Source organism: Maylandia zebra, linkage group LG18 (assembly GCF_041146795.1).
Source record: "Maylandia zebra isolate NMK-2024a linkage group LG18, Mzebra_GT3a, whole genome shotgun sequence".
NCBI lineage: Eukaryota > Metazoa > Chordata > Actinopteri > Cichliformes > Cichlidae > Maylandia > Maylandia zebra.
The window spans coordinates 33152890-33169729 of record NC_135184.1 but is presented as its reverse complement, the minus strand read 5'-3'; the positions used below and the strand labels follow the sequence as shown (position 1 = coordinate 33169729).

General features: G+C 41.5%; 1 protein-coding gene across 1 annotated transcript in view; it reads left to right on the top strand.

Annotated features, from left to right (window-relative positions):
* The first annotated feature begins 963 nt into the window (after positions 1-963).
* The window catches only part of pappa2 (pappalysin 2), a 92050-nt gene continuing 76173 nt past the window's right edge, over positions 964-16840 (top strand). The window contains exons 1-4 of the mRNA XM_004565080.6: positions 964-2952; positions 9335-9567; positions 9977-10204; positions 10311-10906. Coding sequence (XP_004565137.3) covers positions 2037-2952; positions 9335-9567; positions 9977-10204; positions 10311-10906 — 1973 coding nt within the window. The 5' untranslated portion in view covers positions 964-2036. The remainder of the gene's footprint in view (positions 2953-9334; positions 9568-9976; positions 10205-10310; positions 10907-16840) is intronic.

The window sequence follows — 16840 nt, the reverse complement described above, 5'->3', positions numbered from 1 at the left end:
GATTGTTTTCTACTCAATCTGACACCAGTTTACACAGTAATCCACTGTGTGACTTATGAATATCATAATGCAAATATACATTATGTAATATTATAGCATAAGATAGTATAATATAACGTATTAAAACTTGCAAGTTGCGCTTGTGCACTTGCCCACGCACAAGTGCACTTTTTTCCTGGACCATTCTCCACATTACCAGATGCACAAATGTTTCAAGATAGAGAAGGACGTCAGACCTCACTTTAAGCTCCCTTTAACTCTCTGAGTTCAAAGCCGTCATCGGTGATGACCCCCGTTTCCAACCCCTACCAATGACTATAACACTAACCCCATGCAATCAAGCCAAGTCATTTTTTTCATTGCTCTCCGTGGGACTTCCAAGTCCCAAGTGGAAGTAAATCACCATGGAGGTGGCATTTGAAGGATGAGAGCCTAATTTTACTCACATGTAGCAGAACAAATTTTTACAAGCTGGTTCCTCCACAAATACACCCAGTGTCAAACAAATGCAGTGGATTCATAAGCATCCTGTTAGGTTAGAAGGACATCACACGAACTATATTTGCCGTTTGGTTTGGATTTCTCCGGCCTATTTGCATGTTTAGCAGCAGTCTTGCATTGCCACCTTTACTAGAGTAAAAGGGCCAGGATACTCCTCCCACCGACAGTGATGATGGATGGATAGGTGGATGGATGAGGTCAGGACAAGAATAATAAATGCATAAATAAACTTTACAGCCTTTTTCCTCTCTCAACTCTGGATCAGAGTGATGCACAGCGCAGCAGCAGAAGAAGAGAGGAGAGGATTTCCCTTGTAAAACTCAAGTGTGAGGGAAAGGGTAGGACGCCTCCCCCTCCTCCTCCATCACCACCACCACCACACTTCCCCTACCGGTGATGTCAGGGCGGGTAGGGGCTCCCTGATAAAAACCTTTGGACTCGGGAGAATGGGAGAGAGAGAGAGAGAGAGAGAGAGAGGTGAAGGAGTGAATGGAGGAGGATATTACTACAATTGCATAAACCGGTGGAGAAGAGCAGCAGCAGCAGCAAAGAGCGCACAGAGACGCACAAGAAAAAAAGAGGAGTTCGAGCGCAGACGCAGAACTCTGATTGACTCTGATGGACTAACACATTCGTCCTCTTACAGAATTTATAGGGACGCTCAACAAGTGGGGCTTTTGCTATTTTAGGGCTGGCACTTTGCGCTGCGCTTTATTTTTTCCGCTCTTTTGCAGTGCTTACTCCGATCCACCTTGCGGTCAGATGTTTCTTTTCTTTTTTTTTTGGAACAGGACGCACTAAACTGATGCCGCAGTGGTCAGGTAAACAGAAACAGCAGGTCTTGAGCAAAGAAGGAAACCAGATATCAGATGATTTTATGATTTAGACAAATTTGCCAATTTTACTTCTTCATAAAACAAACATTTGCGCTGATAATTATTTCTAACATACTAAATCAGACCGGTGTTTCTTTACCTCGTGGGCTTTGTGCAAGGCTTGCACAGATAGTTCGGTGTATGCTCTTTTCCCTCTAAGATGAAATAAAGAGTCAGAGGCTGCAGATATACTGCGGACACGCACGGGAAAGGGGGCAACGCGTCCCCACTAAGTGTCTGCGCAAAGTGCACGCGTGTGCCAAGCAGCGATTTAGCTTCACTTCGCAAAAACTCTGAATTTTTGCCGTGATTCTTTAGCAATATTGAACACCTGCTTTTATTCCAAATCTACAGCTTCTAAAAATCCTCAAGTTTGAGTGAGAAACTTTAAATGTCCTCTCGAACTCTTTGGGATGCACTGATGTATGTTTTCATCTGATTGCTTTTTTGTTTTTGTTTTTTAAGTAGGTTCATTACAGTTAAAAAAAAACAAAACAAAACAAAAAAGACAGAAAAAACAGCTATTTTTTCTGTTGCTTGTGAAAAAAATGCGCAGATTTCTCTCATCTCAGCCTGTGTGAGATTCCTTTGTTAAAAATAATAAAAATAAAAAGGCTGAAATCTCCTTTTATACATCGGCCAAACGCTGAACCCGAGAAAATGCTGTTGATCAGACTACTGGCTGTCTTCCTCGTCTTCATCGCTAACACGTGGCTGCTTCGCTCCGATGCGCTGAGCCTCTACAAACGTTCCTTGGCCCGGCATGCAGACCGTGAGCTGTCCAGGCTGGCAGGTGAACCCTGCGCCGTCTCCGGCGTGTGGAGGTCCCGGCGGCAGCCCAGCTCTCACTCCCCGACCCAACAACGCCCTCCAGCGGCCCGTACGAGGACGCACACGAGCCGGAGAGAGCTGTACACTGTTAAGAGCGCTCGTGCGGTCTGTGCAGGAGGGTGCGGGTTGGAAGCCGGGGCGCGAGGGTTCGCTCCTGCGGGGGAGGAGGAGAAGGGAGGCCGGGGAGACGCCGAGATGGTGGCGGGGAGAGAGGGGGGCGAATATTTCGGGTCGCCCGGAAGCTCCACTGACAACCAGAGGGAGCAGAATGAAGTCGGCGCAAGCGGTGGGCAGTCTGTCAAAGACGCCGTGTCTCCCTCGCGCGGCCCTCGCGACCCCCGCTCCAGGTTCACCCGCAGCCTCCACGGGACGTTTCGCTACGAAGAAGAGGGCAACTCCAGCTGGGAGAAAGTCGCCCCGTTCAGCTCCACGGATTCCAGGGGGCTCCAGGTCCTCCAAAGGCTCCAGCAGGGAGATGAAGACCAGTCCTCCACAGCAACCCCCGAAAGCGTCACGGAGGACTACTCTGACGAGGTGCAAGAGGGAGACTGGCTTCCCGCGGGCACCTGGGGGAGCCCTGTACCAAAAGTGCCCCCGTCCTGGATGACAGCCCTGTACTTCAACGGGCGTCGGGAACAACTGAAGGTGAAGCTGCCGGCGGGAGTGGAGCTTCCGAGGGCCACGTTCAGCCTGGAGCTTTGGGTGAAGGCAGAGGGAGGGCAGAGCAATCCCGCGGTCATAGCAGGTGGGTGCAAACTCTTCTTTACAACATCAAAGGTACCACTGTTATCTAGTTAACACCCATGTATGACATGCCACAAAAAGTTTGCCATCGCTCCCTTTTAATGACAATCTTCTGTTATGTGTTGCACGAAGTTCTCTGAAACTGAAGCGAGGTTTTTACTGTTTCAAATACACATCACTGATCAGGCAAACTCAGGCGCTGAAATCATCCGATTATTAATCTGTCAGATGAACTAAACTAACAAGCAAATATCTACCAATCTGTGCACGGCTTATCCTGTAAATCAGCTGGACTGAAATATTATCTTTCATAAAAAGTCACATCATTAAAATGCCAAACCTTGCGGTGACTGCGGTCATTCATAAACACGCTCACTGATTCAAAGTGCTTCCGTTAACTCCGCTCTGTACTGCAATTACACAAGGCTCACAGAACTAAATAAAAAAAGGGGAAATGCCTGCCTTAGATTTCTTTTTCTTAAGTTAGTGAACTAGTTAAATTAGTTAATGAAGTCAATTGTTTCCAAAATTAAAATCTGCCACTTATGCCCTTAATTATACCAACCAGTCTCCTACATATTTCAATATTTAGAACGAAAACAGACAAAAAGAATATATATATATATATATATATATATATATATATATATATATATATATATATATATATATATATATATATATATATATATATATATATATATATATAGGTCCATGTTGTAAATTTAATTAAAATTGCAATTTTATTTAGCACATTTCATTACAATAAAGTCACTGTGCTTAACATATTAGATTGCAAAACACTACAAAACAAGTTTCACAGAAAAATAAAATACAAGTCAGCATAGACAGACACACACACACACACACACACACACACACACACACACACACACACACACACACACAGTTATTAAGTGTGAGCCTGTGTAAATAAAAAGGTTTTAAGTTTGTTTGTGAATGTAGACACGGCTTTAATCAGCCTCAGGTCAGCTTGTTCCAAAGAACTCATAGATTTAATTCTGGGAACAGCTAAAAGATCGGCACCTGATGATGGAACTGAGAAAGCCAAACCAATCAAAGGATTCCAAAGTTAATTCTATGTTGAACTGGAGCCAATGAAATGATTTCAACACTGGAGTATTGTGTCCAAAATGCTGTGTACATATAAGGACTGCTGCATTCTGAGGAAGTTGAAGTCATCCTACTGATAATTTGGATAATCCTGCAAATACAGGGTGACAGCTTCATAAGACCTGCATGGAGCAATTTCTCAGTCAGTTTTGAGACGTTTTGAAGTGCTAGAAAGCTCTGGTGACCTTTTTAATAATGATCAAAACTGAGGTCACTGAGAAAGGTGATAAATATGTAATATAAATATGTCTCTGACTGAAAGTGGTCTTATGGGGATAAATAAAACTATTTCAGTTATTGTGTAAAAGTATTGTTTTGCTGTACATTAAGTATTTATGACCTTCAGCTGGCCATCTGAGATGAACATCAGCAAGGTTCACCTCCACTGCACTCGTGGTGTCACAGCTTTACAAAACTATCTTCAACTAATACACAAATTCAGTAACTACACTGTAAACACAATGAAACAAACACAGAACAACTCAGCACTACAGAACACATGTATTATTTTAGTTAATGTCTATATTAAAAAATAGGCTTCCCTGACACGCCCCACTCGATATGCTAAAACAGTGATGGAGATCTTGTTTTTAATCTTCTTCTTTTGGCTGTCTCCTTTCTTTCTCTTCTCCTCCAGTCAAATCACTCGACCTGAGATCTCCCTCTGATGTACTCATCTCTAATGCTTTCCCTCCTGGTCAATACCAATAAAATATCTTAACATCTTCAAATGTGCAACCTCCTGTTCTATCATGTCTTTTTGTTAGTGCCACTGTCTCCAAGTCATACCACATAGCAGATCTTCCTACCATACTGTAAAACGTCCCTTTCACTTTTGCTCCTATTGTTTTGTCACACATAACCCTCGACACTGAGCACAGATGAACTCCAAAAACACAGTTCAGTGCTATCACATAAATCCCTTCCCTTCATAACCTCAGGGCGATTGTTGCTTTCTTTGAAAGGAGGAAAATAGCATTCTTCTGGTGCACTCATTTAGGCTAGTGTGTCAACATGTGCAACATAAGAAACTAAGCAAACAAAATATTTTAATATGAATACATTTCTGATCAGATTGTATCATTTGCTCATTGTCATTACTATTTTCTCAAGCTTATCCTTGGGTTGTACTAACAATAATTACAACCAGAAAAATGGAAGCTTAATAGAATTATCTTATGAATGAGTGCAGCTTGTTTTGAATACATACCCCAAACTAGACCGTGGAAGTTTTAGGGTCTAGTTACATCCCTGCTGACAACAATAATGAGTGTGATTGGACATAATTGGACACTGACAGCAATTATCATTGCTGCCACCGGATGCTGACGAAGATAATGTGACAGGATCATTTCCATTTCTGAAGAATAGGCTATTATAAAGAGGACGATGAATATATTGATAGCTGGTATTGATAACTGTGTGATGAGTGATGACACTCGACACAGCCTCTTGGAAGAATTTTACAATTACAATGTAAACCAGGAAGCAAATGTTGCTTTCAAGATTGTTAGATTGTAGCCTTAAAATGTTACACGCTAAGCTAAAAATTCCACAAAAATCTATGCAGAGCAACTCACCTGGTTAAATACGGCTTATGTTAACTTGCTGCACCATTTTGTGCTAAAAATTGACATTACAAGAAAGTGCAGGCCAGCCTGACGCGGTGTAGTTTAACGTCAGTTCATAAAAGATTGTACAAAGTCTTGAACGACTTCTCACTTCTTTATATTTTGCCAGACGTTCTTGTTATTTTTTTAAATCGTCTTGAGCAGTAGTTCTCCCGTTGTTCTAAAAGTCTTTCAAAGTTCTTCTTTGAATATTGGCTTGTTTTCAGTCCAGTCCTTGTACCTGACCATTTTCGGGGAAATGTTTTTTTGCTTGTTAAGTCAATTAATCGTGACCTATGAATCATTCAAATATTCTGCATGCCTGAAATGTTTAGCCATGCCTGTCACAACTATATAACTTTAGTTGAATCTATAAAAAGTTACAAAGATAACAGTTTAACAAGTATAAAATAGTGATTCCCAAACTTGACAGCATGGTGTGCAGTGTGTCCTTAAAAAAATCAGAGGAAACGGGACAAGTGGAGGGTGTGAAGAAGCCACAGGGTGAAGGGTGACGCATAAAAAAGGATGCACAAACTGGACTGAAGATTACAACAGGTGTTATACACTGATGAATCCAGATTTCAAATTTTTGGTTCAAATTGTCGTCAATAAGTACAAAACAGAGAAAAACAACAGTGAGTGTCTACAGCCAACAGTAAAACAGTGTCATGGTTTGGGGCTGCATTAGAGCCAGTGGTGTTGGGTATCTTTGATGGAACTATGAATGTAGCAAGTCATGGTCAGATTGTGATTCGGCATACACTACCATCTGGAAAGCGGTTGATTGATAACGGCTTAATTGTTTTAGCATGATCCCAAATACACTGCCAGTAAAAGTAAAAGCATAGCTGAAAGAAGAAGAAGACCTGTGGGCCGACCTTCAGTGAGACCTGAAGGTTACTAAAAGGAATTATACAAAACGTTCAGGCTGTGTCGCAGAATAATGGTGGTCATATCAAATACTGATTTTTGATTTTCTTTGCTTTCTATAATGCGTTCCCATGAATGCTTTGCTCATGTTTCAATAAGTCACTGCATCCAAACACTGCAAAATATAAAGAAAAGATGTTGGTTCTAGATTTTTCCACAGCGTCGTATCTCTTCAGTGCAACACATCGACACTTTGGACACAAAGTCACAGCGTTTGCTTTTTCCCTTTTTGTTTTTAATTACAATTAATTTTAGTTGGTTTTCATCAATTTAATGAAATAACACTGAAACTTTGAAAAACTGAAACTCCTTTCAAGATCGGTTACCATCAATACGCAGTTATCGTCACACCCCTAAAGCTAAAGTGAGTTATAACATTAAAAGATTGGTTTAACCAGGTAAATTCTAATTCAGGACATAGAATCTGTGATTTCACTCAGCTTCTCATCAAGAGTTAGCTTCCCTGTGGATTTCCACTGATTGTAAGTGCCAGCTGTAGACACACTGATTCCTACACAACCTGCATTGTTTTGCAGGCTCTTCTCGTGAAGACAAACATGGCTATTTTTCTAATACTGAGAATGTTGCATTTGAAAAGCTGCACACTTGACAGAACAACACATACATCAAGCAAATTGAAGAGGATTAAAGCACTATGGTGTAGCACTGCAGCTGTCCAGATAGTGAGGGAGACCACAAACTGTTATGTCCGCTCACATTTACTCTGATCAAAGATCCGACTCCATTACTCAACTTCTCTTTCCCCTCATTGCTTCCTTATGTGAGGCATGGGCCTTTCTCTTTGTAGTGTCCAGAAGGAATTTGACCAATTCAGTAAAAAACAAACTCCTATTGTTTCTGCTAGACATGACATTGACATTGGTTTGACTTCTAATGGTCACTGATGATCTTTTAAATCTGTTTGCACATTTCAACCCTTTGCTGTAAACAGTCCAGTCCCGAGTGGGCTGCTGGACAAATGATGATGCCGTTAGTACATTTGACAAGCCCTACATTAATATATAATACAGATAATAAGATGTATTATTGCATGATTCCATGCATGTTGCACAACATATACAGCAATAGTACTAAAGTTTAAAAAAATTCAACACTGTATAAAATATTCATCAGTGATAGAGTGACACGTGAAATTCTCTAAATGTTAGTAATGTTTTTAAAGTCTTTGATAAAAGTCTTAAATTATTCAAGTTTCATTTTCTTGTTACTTTAGTGTCACATGTTTTGATTTCAATGTTAGATTGGATCATGTATCCTACTCTGCTATATGTAGCATTTTTAAAGCTGAACTCTAACAGTGAATCAAATGATTGAGTAATTCAATAGAGTTGTCTGGCAGCAGTAGTAGTGAGCTGCAAAAAAACTCATCACAGTGTCTCACTGCTCTGCAGGGCATAATTCAGCCCACTGTTTGGGTTTCCTGGCCTGGATATTTCACTGTCCTCAGTAACCTTGTTAGAGGAAGTTTTTTAATAGTATCTCTGATACTGTACACTACCTGCCCAACAAGCACACAGCAGACAGAAGAGGTCAGCAGTTTGATAGATGGAGCATTTAGAATCGAGGATACAAAGTATTTCCCTTTAAAATTGCTGCATAGGGACATTTGTGTCCTTGCTAGTTTGCAGCAACAAAATAAGTTGGCTAAAATAATTATCTTGTGCTTAGTCCAACACCAGTTGCCTGTTGTTTCAAAGATGTCAGTTGAGTAATGCGAACTGCTTATATGGAGCAGCGGTGCGTGTTCTTTACGTTCTGCACAGACAAGTTTAGCCACACATTGTTAGTGCCGTCTTGTGCTGCACATTTCAGTTGTATTTAAAATTTAATGCAGATGCAGTATTTTTATGATCAATGTTTAAATCAGTTTGCCACCAGGAGTTGATCTCAAATTGTTTGTAAATATGTTTGACTGTACAAATCCACAGTATATCAGTGTTACATTGCCAGCTGCTTCTGCTTCCCTCCAAAGGCCAAAATAGCTGCAGAGTTAAAATATTGATTCAGTGCAATAATTAAGCTGAACGCGCATCGCCACATTGAAGATGCTTGTTGATTGGTCGTCCTGAAACACTGCGGTGTAATGCAAGTGAAATACCATTTTGAAGTTACCACACTAAGCTACAAATCTATCTAAGTCTTACCTCAACTACTGAGTTACATGCTTAGCCATGAAACTGGCTCAACTCCCTTTTAGATACACAAGTAAGCCTACACACACACACACACACACACACACACACACACACACGCACACACACACACACACACACACACACACACACACACACACACACACACACAGAATTGAGGAGGGTGAGGGGGTTCCCTGACCCTTCTCTGTCCTAGTATTTGACATCTGGGGAGCAGATGTGCGTCTGTGTGTGTCTGTTGCAACAGCAGATGGAAACATCAGGGCCTTGCCTTTGCTTAGTGAAATACCTCCGTCCTTCTTCCCCTCTCTGTTCTGTCCTGCTGTTTCTGGCTCTGTCTACTCTCTCTGTCTTACTAACTGTGTCTCAGCCTCTATGCACTGCTCTCTCTCTTTTAGTCTCTCCTCCTGTAATCATAGGAGTATAATCACTTGGAAAGGTTGCTTGTTGGCGTGATTGTTCAATTTCTCAAGGGTGCTGACTCTTTGTAAATTGTGAATATTCATTTTTTTCCACCACTTTTCTCCCCTAGGTGTCTTTGACAACTGTTCCCACTCACTAAGTGAGAAGGGTTGGTCAGTAGGCATTCGCACTGTGGAAACTGCTGGCACCAGAGATGCACGCTTCTACTTCACACTTCGTACAGACCGAGCTGTGAAATCCACCACTGTCCACAGCCACCAGCGGTACCAAGCCAATGTCTGGACTCACCTGATGGCCGCTTACAATGGTCATAACATGACTTTGTATGTTGATGGAGCTAAGGTGTGTGATTGAGTTTGGTCATTTACCAGAGATACAAATCAATGGTCCATTTCATGATGTTTTCCAGGCATTTCACCCATGGCTATATATCATATTTACCAGCTCTATTACAATATCCTCTTAGGGATTGTTTTTGCTTTTTGTCAGATTATAGGGCACCCAATTAATATGCTGGCAATAGAAGTTATTGCCAATGAGAGCATCCATGGAGCAGAGTGACTATATTACATGCCAACCAAATGGAAAGCTTCTTAAAAAGCTAACTGCCACAGCACTCTAATGCTGTAACATTTGGATGACTTACTGCTTATATGTTCTTTTAAAAAAGAATAATTAGGCAATTAATCTTAAAGTATATTCAGAACATGATAAAATGAAGAAAAAAAATCCCTAATTTTTTCCCTCTTAGGTAGGAGAAAGCAGCCACCAGTCAGGGAATCTCTACAGCCCCTTCATGAAGGCCTGCAGAACCCTCTTTCTTGGCAGCAATCAGTCCGATCAGGGGCAAAGCTTTAGAGGCCACGTAGGAGGTGTGGTCTTGTGGGGCTATGCCCGCTCCCATGCGGACTTGCTCAAACGGCCACTCCAAATTGACATGAGTGAGCCGGTGCTGGCGATGTGGGCTGACTTTACTAATGTAAGTGGTCATTTCAAATTTCTACACTGTTAGTTGTTGATTTGTGTTCTTCCAATTGTCTTAATCTTCGCTAAAATTCATTTAGTACTGCTTTTCTGCCTTTTAGGTGGAACAGCTATGGACTCCATACAAAGACCATCATCCAACCATCATCACCAGTCCTGTCCCTGAGCCAGAACTTGTCTCCTCCTTCTCGCCACCACCCTGTGGCCTTACACCCTGTGACAATATAGATATCATCTCTGGATACAACGACAACTGGCAGCTCCGAACACCCAAGCGAATTCGCTACCGGATTGTCAACCTCTCCAACGATGATGGTGGAAACCCCACGGTGACCGAAGCCCAAATTCAGCTCCAGCACCAGGCTCTGACTCAGGCCTTCCGCCCTTACAACATTACTCTGGATCTGAGTGTCTACACAGTGAAAAACTCTAGCCTCCGGGAGAGATTCATCCTCAGCAACTGCCGTATTGCAAAGATTGGGAACCGCCAGTGTGACCCAGAATGTGACCATCCGAGGACGGGTCATGATGGAGGGGACTGTCTCAGGTTGGGGCCCTGTTACAGCTGGAAGAGGCAGGATGGGGTTTGTAACATGGGGTGCAACAGTATACACTACGACTATGATGATGGAGACTGCTGTGACCCAGATGTTACAGATGTGCTCAAGACCTGTTTTGATCCTGACTCTCCTGACAGGTAAGGTTGTTGAACAAATGTTATCTACTAAAATGGCTCTCTATGTAGAAAACGTACTTGTAGGAGTGAGACGTGTTGTATAAAGCTCTGTGAGTCCTCACATAGAGTAGAAAAGTACTATGAGAACAAGTCCATTTAATATAATCTAAAATGCACCCTAACCCTACTCCTGTACTGTATTTTTAACTTTAAAGGCCTTCCTTTAAGGCCCTCCCAAAAAACTAACAGAAGATTTTTAATCTGAAATATTTTTGAACCAGGTGTTGTGTAGCCTTTACGAGAACAATGGCCATTCAATTTTAGACTGTGCAAAGCGTTAAGCAGGAATATGTAAAAGGCTACATTGTTGAGGAGACATAGCATAGAAAGTAGGAGGATTACATTTTAAGCCAGTAAAGGCAAGATATTATTCCAGAGAGAAGATTTCTATGGGCATGAATGGGCACTAGTAAGAGTACCTCTCCCTGTGAGGCAGTGAAGTGTCCCTATTTCGCATGCTGCAGTACTTCAGCAGGCCGTGCAGTCAGTAGCTCATAATATGGCATGAACAAATTGGGACTCTCACTTTCCCCAGTGGTCTTAGAGGGAGCTCTGTGAAGTAGAAATGGTGGGTTAAGTGGCCAAAGTACACACTTATTTTTGCTAAACAACACGAGCGGCAGCCCACTGCCTTTCATTTGGTCTGACAGTCGGGCTCACGCAGCGTTCTAAATAGCTCGCACGAAGTCTCCCCATGAGGTCGTCGGCCGAAGTTCTTAAAGGACTTAAAATCCAAATTTCAACCACAAGCTTCACACTGAGCCACTGGGAAACAGAACATGGGAACCAAAACTGCTTTTTAAACCATGAGATTTAGCTTCTGATGTCTTGAGCTGACAGAGTGTGACAGCTTAACACAAGGATGAATAAATGTTTTTTCAAACATTTTTTCCCCATGATATATTTCCATTTCTTTATTTTTATTTTTTAGTGTAATGGACCTTTCTTTACCACTGTGGAAGTTAAGTAACTAAGTAGAGTTCCCTCTAAAAGCCTCTGTTGGTGTAATCATTACATTCTGCTCTCAGTGTAAAGCAGTTTTGAATACAAATGGGATATTTATGTAGTATGACAACATTCGTATGGATTACATTCAGTAGATCAGCAAAAAACACTGAAGTAATGGTCAATAAAAAGTCAGTTTTAAATATTACTGTTACAAGTCACTTTGCTATTTCTATGGTTTTTCAGGGAGTGTCTTGCTGTAGCTACAAACTGTGGTGCTACCCACTGCTGCTAGTTCATAACCATCTCACAGACATGTGCATCTACTTTCAATGCCATTGATATTTATTTAGACTTTTTCTCTCCAACTGATTTTTCCGTGTTACATTCAATAGTAACTTCTTCCAAACCATCAACGTGTCTATTAGACCCATTCCTTGTTTTGAGCTAATTAAAGGCCAATCTTCAACCTTCCTGTTATCTCAAAAACCATTGAAACACTAGTGGTAAAGGAGCTAATTGATCATCTGCAGAGGACTGGATTGTCTGAGGGTGTCACTCAATTTTCAGAATTCGTCACAGTACAGAAACAGCATTAGTGAAGGTTACAAGTGACAATGCTTCTGTGTCCTGCTAGACTCCACTGCAGTGTTTGGTACTGTTGATCATAATATTTTATCTCAGAGTTAGAGCATGCCAGGCATTAACAGTAGAGTGCTGCAGTAATTTTAATCATATCTATCTAATAGACTCTATCTAATAAATAGGGAGTCTTGTACATGATTCACTTAGCCTGCATTATTAGAAGGCATAGCATACATTTTCATTACCATGCAGAAAACCCCAGCTTTCTGTACATACACACACACACACACACACTGAGCCGGGATAAGATATAAGAGGTTTCTTCCTTTTAAAAGGGAGTTTTTCCTTCCCACTGTTGCCAAGTTGTTGGTGTTTAGCTTACAATCTAAAGTTCCTTGAGGCAACTGCTGTTGTGTTTTGGCACTAATTACACTACCAGTCAAAAGTTTGGACACACCTTCCCATTTAATGGACTTGTCTTTATTTTAATACCTTCGACGTTGTTGATCCATACTGAATACATCAAATATATGAACCAAGATAAATGGAATTATGTAGCAAAGAAAAATTTGATAAATAACTCTAAGTATGTCTTATATTTTAGATTCTTGCCGCCCTTTGCTTTGTTGACAGCTCTGCAAACCCTTGGCCTTCTCTCAGTGAGCTTAATAATGTAGTCACCTGAGATGGTTGTCACTTCACAGGTGTGCCTGTCAGGCTTCATTTGTGGAATTTCTTGCCTTCAAATGGTGTTGGGACCATCAGTTGTGTTGTGCAGAAGTCAGGTTGGTACACAGCTGACAGCCTTTTTTGTCAACTGTTAGAGTTCATATTATGGCAAGAACCAATCAGCTAAGTAAAGAGTAATGGCAGTCCATCATTACGTTAAGAACTGAAGGTCAGTCAGTCCGGAAAATTGTTAAAACTTTGAACGTGTCCACAAGTGCAGACGCAAAAACCATCAAGTGCTATGACAAAACCGGCTCACATGAGGACGCCCCAGGAAAGGAAGACCAAGAGTCACCTCTGCTTAGACCAGTGGAAATCTGTGCTTTGGTCTAATGAGTCCAAATTAGAGATCTTTGGTTCCACCTCATCCCAACACCATCGAGATGGTTTGGGATGAGGTGGACCGCAGAGTAAAGGCAAAAACGCAAACAAGTGCTCAGCATCTCTGGGAACTTCCTCAAGACAAGAAAACCATGTCAGGTGACAACCTCATAAGGCTCATCAAGAGAAGACCAAGAGTGTGCAAAGCAGTAATCAAATCAAAGGGCGGCTATTTTGAAGAATTAAATATAAAACATGTTTTGAACTATTTCACACATTTTTTTTACTACATAATTACATATGTGTTCATTCATAGTTTTGATGCCTTCAGTGAAAATCTACAATGTAAAATAGTCATGAAAATAAAGTTGTGTCCAAACTTTTCACTGGTATAAAATTGAATTGAAGTGAACTCCCATTTTAGCCCCAGGGGCATTGGTCATGTGTTATTCCTGGAATCTTTAATTTCTGGCTTTTTGTTCTTTGTCCTGAAGAAGTGTCAGTAAACTAACTGGCAACGAAAAAATCTGGGGTATAGACACCAGGGAAGTCTGAACTTTCCTTAATATAAAAACAGTGCCTGTGAGCAAGGTGATTAACCTTCAGCATTTTCAGCGGCCAATAGAAGAAGATATGTTTAACTGGACAGCTCCCAGTGGCCAAGAGATGGAGACTGTAACCGTACTGTGCAGCCAGCAGGTGTGCATATTTGCATCTGTACGAATGTGCAACATCCTGTCGCTGGAAAAGAACATAAGGTTAAATGTTAAAGTTCAGTAGAAGCAAAAAAGAAAAAAGCTGGGTTGCGTGCGTGTGGTCTCATTGCTTGGCCATATGGAGGAAGCCCTTTGGGTGTGTCAAAAGTAGATGTAAATTTATGGTGTCCCGTCATGAGCTTGCTGGGATAGACTCACAGAGGCAGAGGGGAAAAAATGAGGTTGGTAGTTGTAATGGTCAAATGTTCCCTATCGCAGCCTGAGCTTTCTACCCTGCAGAGAGGAGATAGACTCTAATGAAGAACTGGACAGCAGAGACCACTCCACTCAGTTGTTTTGCACCAACACAGTTTTATTCAGAGGTCTAGTCCTTGGCCTTAGCTATATAAAAAAAACCTCTTTGAGTTATTCTAGATTTAATATGACCATATTTATACTTAAATAAATTAACTGGGCAATTACAACATGTTTGATTCTAATATATCTTTTAAAATTATGGATCTGGATTTGTTTTTTGTTTTTTTGTTTGCTTTCCTAAAGAAATCTTCTGCAGTTTAGATAATGAAAGCAAAACTCTCCAGTCATGGCATGTGTGTAATTCAGTGCATCGAGTTTAATTTTGCAGGGACTATTGCTAACATTTCTGTCTATAAGCTTCTGTCCCTCCAGTAAAAACAACATGGACAGCCAATACACAGGCGACCAGGGTGTCATAAAAACTGGTCTCAGCAGAGTAACAGTAATGTAGGTCTTTTAGAAAGGTCCTGACCTCAGCATGCTGAAAATCCTTGTGTGTGAGTGGGAGCATGTGTGTGTGCATCTGTGTACCTGGATCCCAATTCAAGCTTTCTCAGGCAGGAGAGAGAATTAATGCGAGGATGACATTTTGCTGGCATTTGCAGAACACTGAAGCATTTTTATGTTTGGGATCTGGGTTTTTGATATCCCTTCACTGCAGCCCCCCCACCCCTCTCTCTCTGAGCTGTTGGCCAGGTATTCAGATTTTGGGACCCTATATGAGTGCAGCTGCTGCTGGCCAGTACAAGGCCTGAGGTTTTTGAAGCCAGCTGCTGTCACGACACAAATTTGCGGTCAAGAGCCAGTTCTAGAGCAATAGCCAGGTACGCTGGAGATTCTGGCATCGCAAAAAAGGAAAGTGAGTGCAAAAGGGGAAAAATGGAGAGAGAAAGGCAAGGATGGCGGGAGTGATGGGGTGGCGGGGGACATCATGTATATTTACGCTAAGACAAATGTCCTGGATTAGCTAACAGTCTTTGGTTAGTTAATCCTGGCCAGAGCCCTTATGTGCAAAGAGTTCCAGGCAGCTCCTCTGAAACATCCGTCACAGCCTCGTTCATGCTTAACATGCGTGTGAATTCTGTGCGTGACATGACGTTAGGTCAAGTTTAAATGTGCTTGTGTTTTATTCACTAGTAAAAGTATAAATATTTCTTAGAGCAGCAGTTCTACATGTGAATGACATTGATTCAGTGCTGTCTCTCAGCTCAGTTAAGCTAAGCTGTCACAAGCCTTATGCATTTCTCTGCTAGTCAACTTAGGCCAGAGCATGCAAACTCGCCAGTTTGCTACGTTTTTAGTTTCTGTTAGTACACCCACCAAGCTTTCAATTCTTACAGGGGAGGCTAACTGTCAAAATGGATGATTTTAGGTAGTGCTACATATAAAAGGAAGCTTTCAGTTCTAGAAACTAGAAAATAGTCGTATGCTGAAATAGTTTAGCCATAAGATGGACATAGCCGATAGTCCCAGAGTCCTATTCAGCTCTGCAGTCGTTGTCTATACACTGCTTGAAAATAACCAAACCAAAAAACACTTTTGAATCAGAGTGTAACATCAAGTATCAGAGAGCGTTGTTAATCAGTTTCAGCTGCTCTGGTGTTAATGAAATGAACAACATGTGCGCTAGTGGGGCAACAATGAAACAACCCCTAAAACAGAAATGGTTTCACAGGCGGTGGCCACTTTATTCCAGTAGAAAAATCCAATAGAGTCCTCTGGGGCATTCTGTCTCGGTCCATCTGACACAAACAGGTTCTAACTGAAACTGTCCAGGAGCTTTGTGATGCTGTGGTCCAGATCTGGGTGGAGATCCCCCAGGACACCATCCGTCATCTCTTTAGAAGCATGTCCCAGTGTTGTCAGGCATGCGGGGGCCTTGCAAACTACTGAGTACTATTTTGAGTTTCTGTAATGAAATTTCAGCAAAGTGGACTAGCCTGCCGCATCTTTTTTTCATTTTGATTTTCAGGGTGTCTTTGAATAACATCATTTTCATTTTTTGTCAAACAATGTGGCATCTTTTCATACTGAAAACATTACCCAGTCCATATCCGGATAGATATCAGCAGGATTATTCAAAATGTTTCTGCTTTGACCTGGTGACCGACCGGACAGCTTTCCATATGACTGATTACAACCTGGGCTGTTTCATGCATGTGCAACACATGTGTGGAAATAGTCTTATATACACTCACAGCCACACACCAGTTGTTAGCTTGGAAAATCCTCACTGTGAATGAAGTTTGCAAAAGTAAACTGTGGGGAACCACAACAAAAATGTTTGTTACAGCAAAATGAA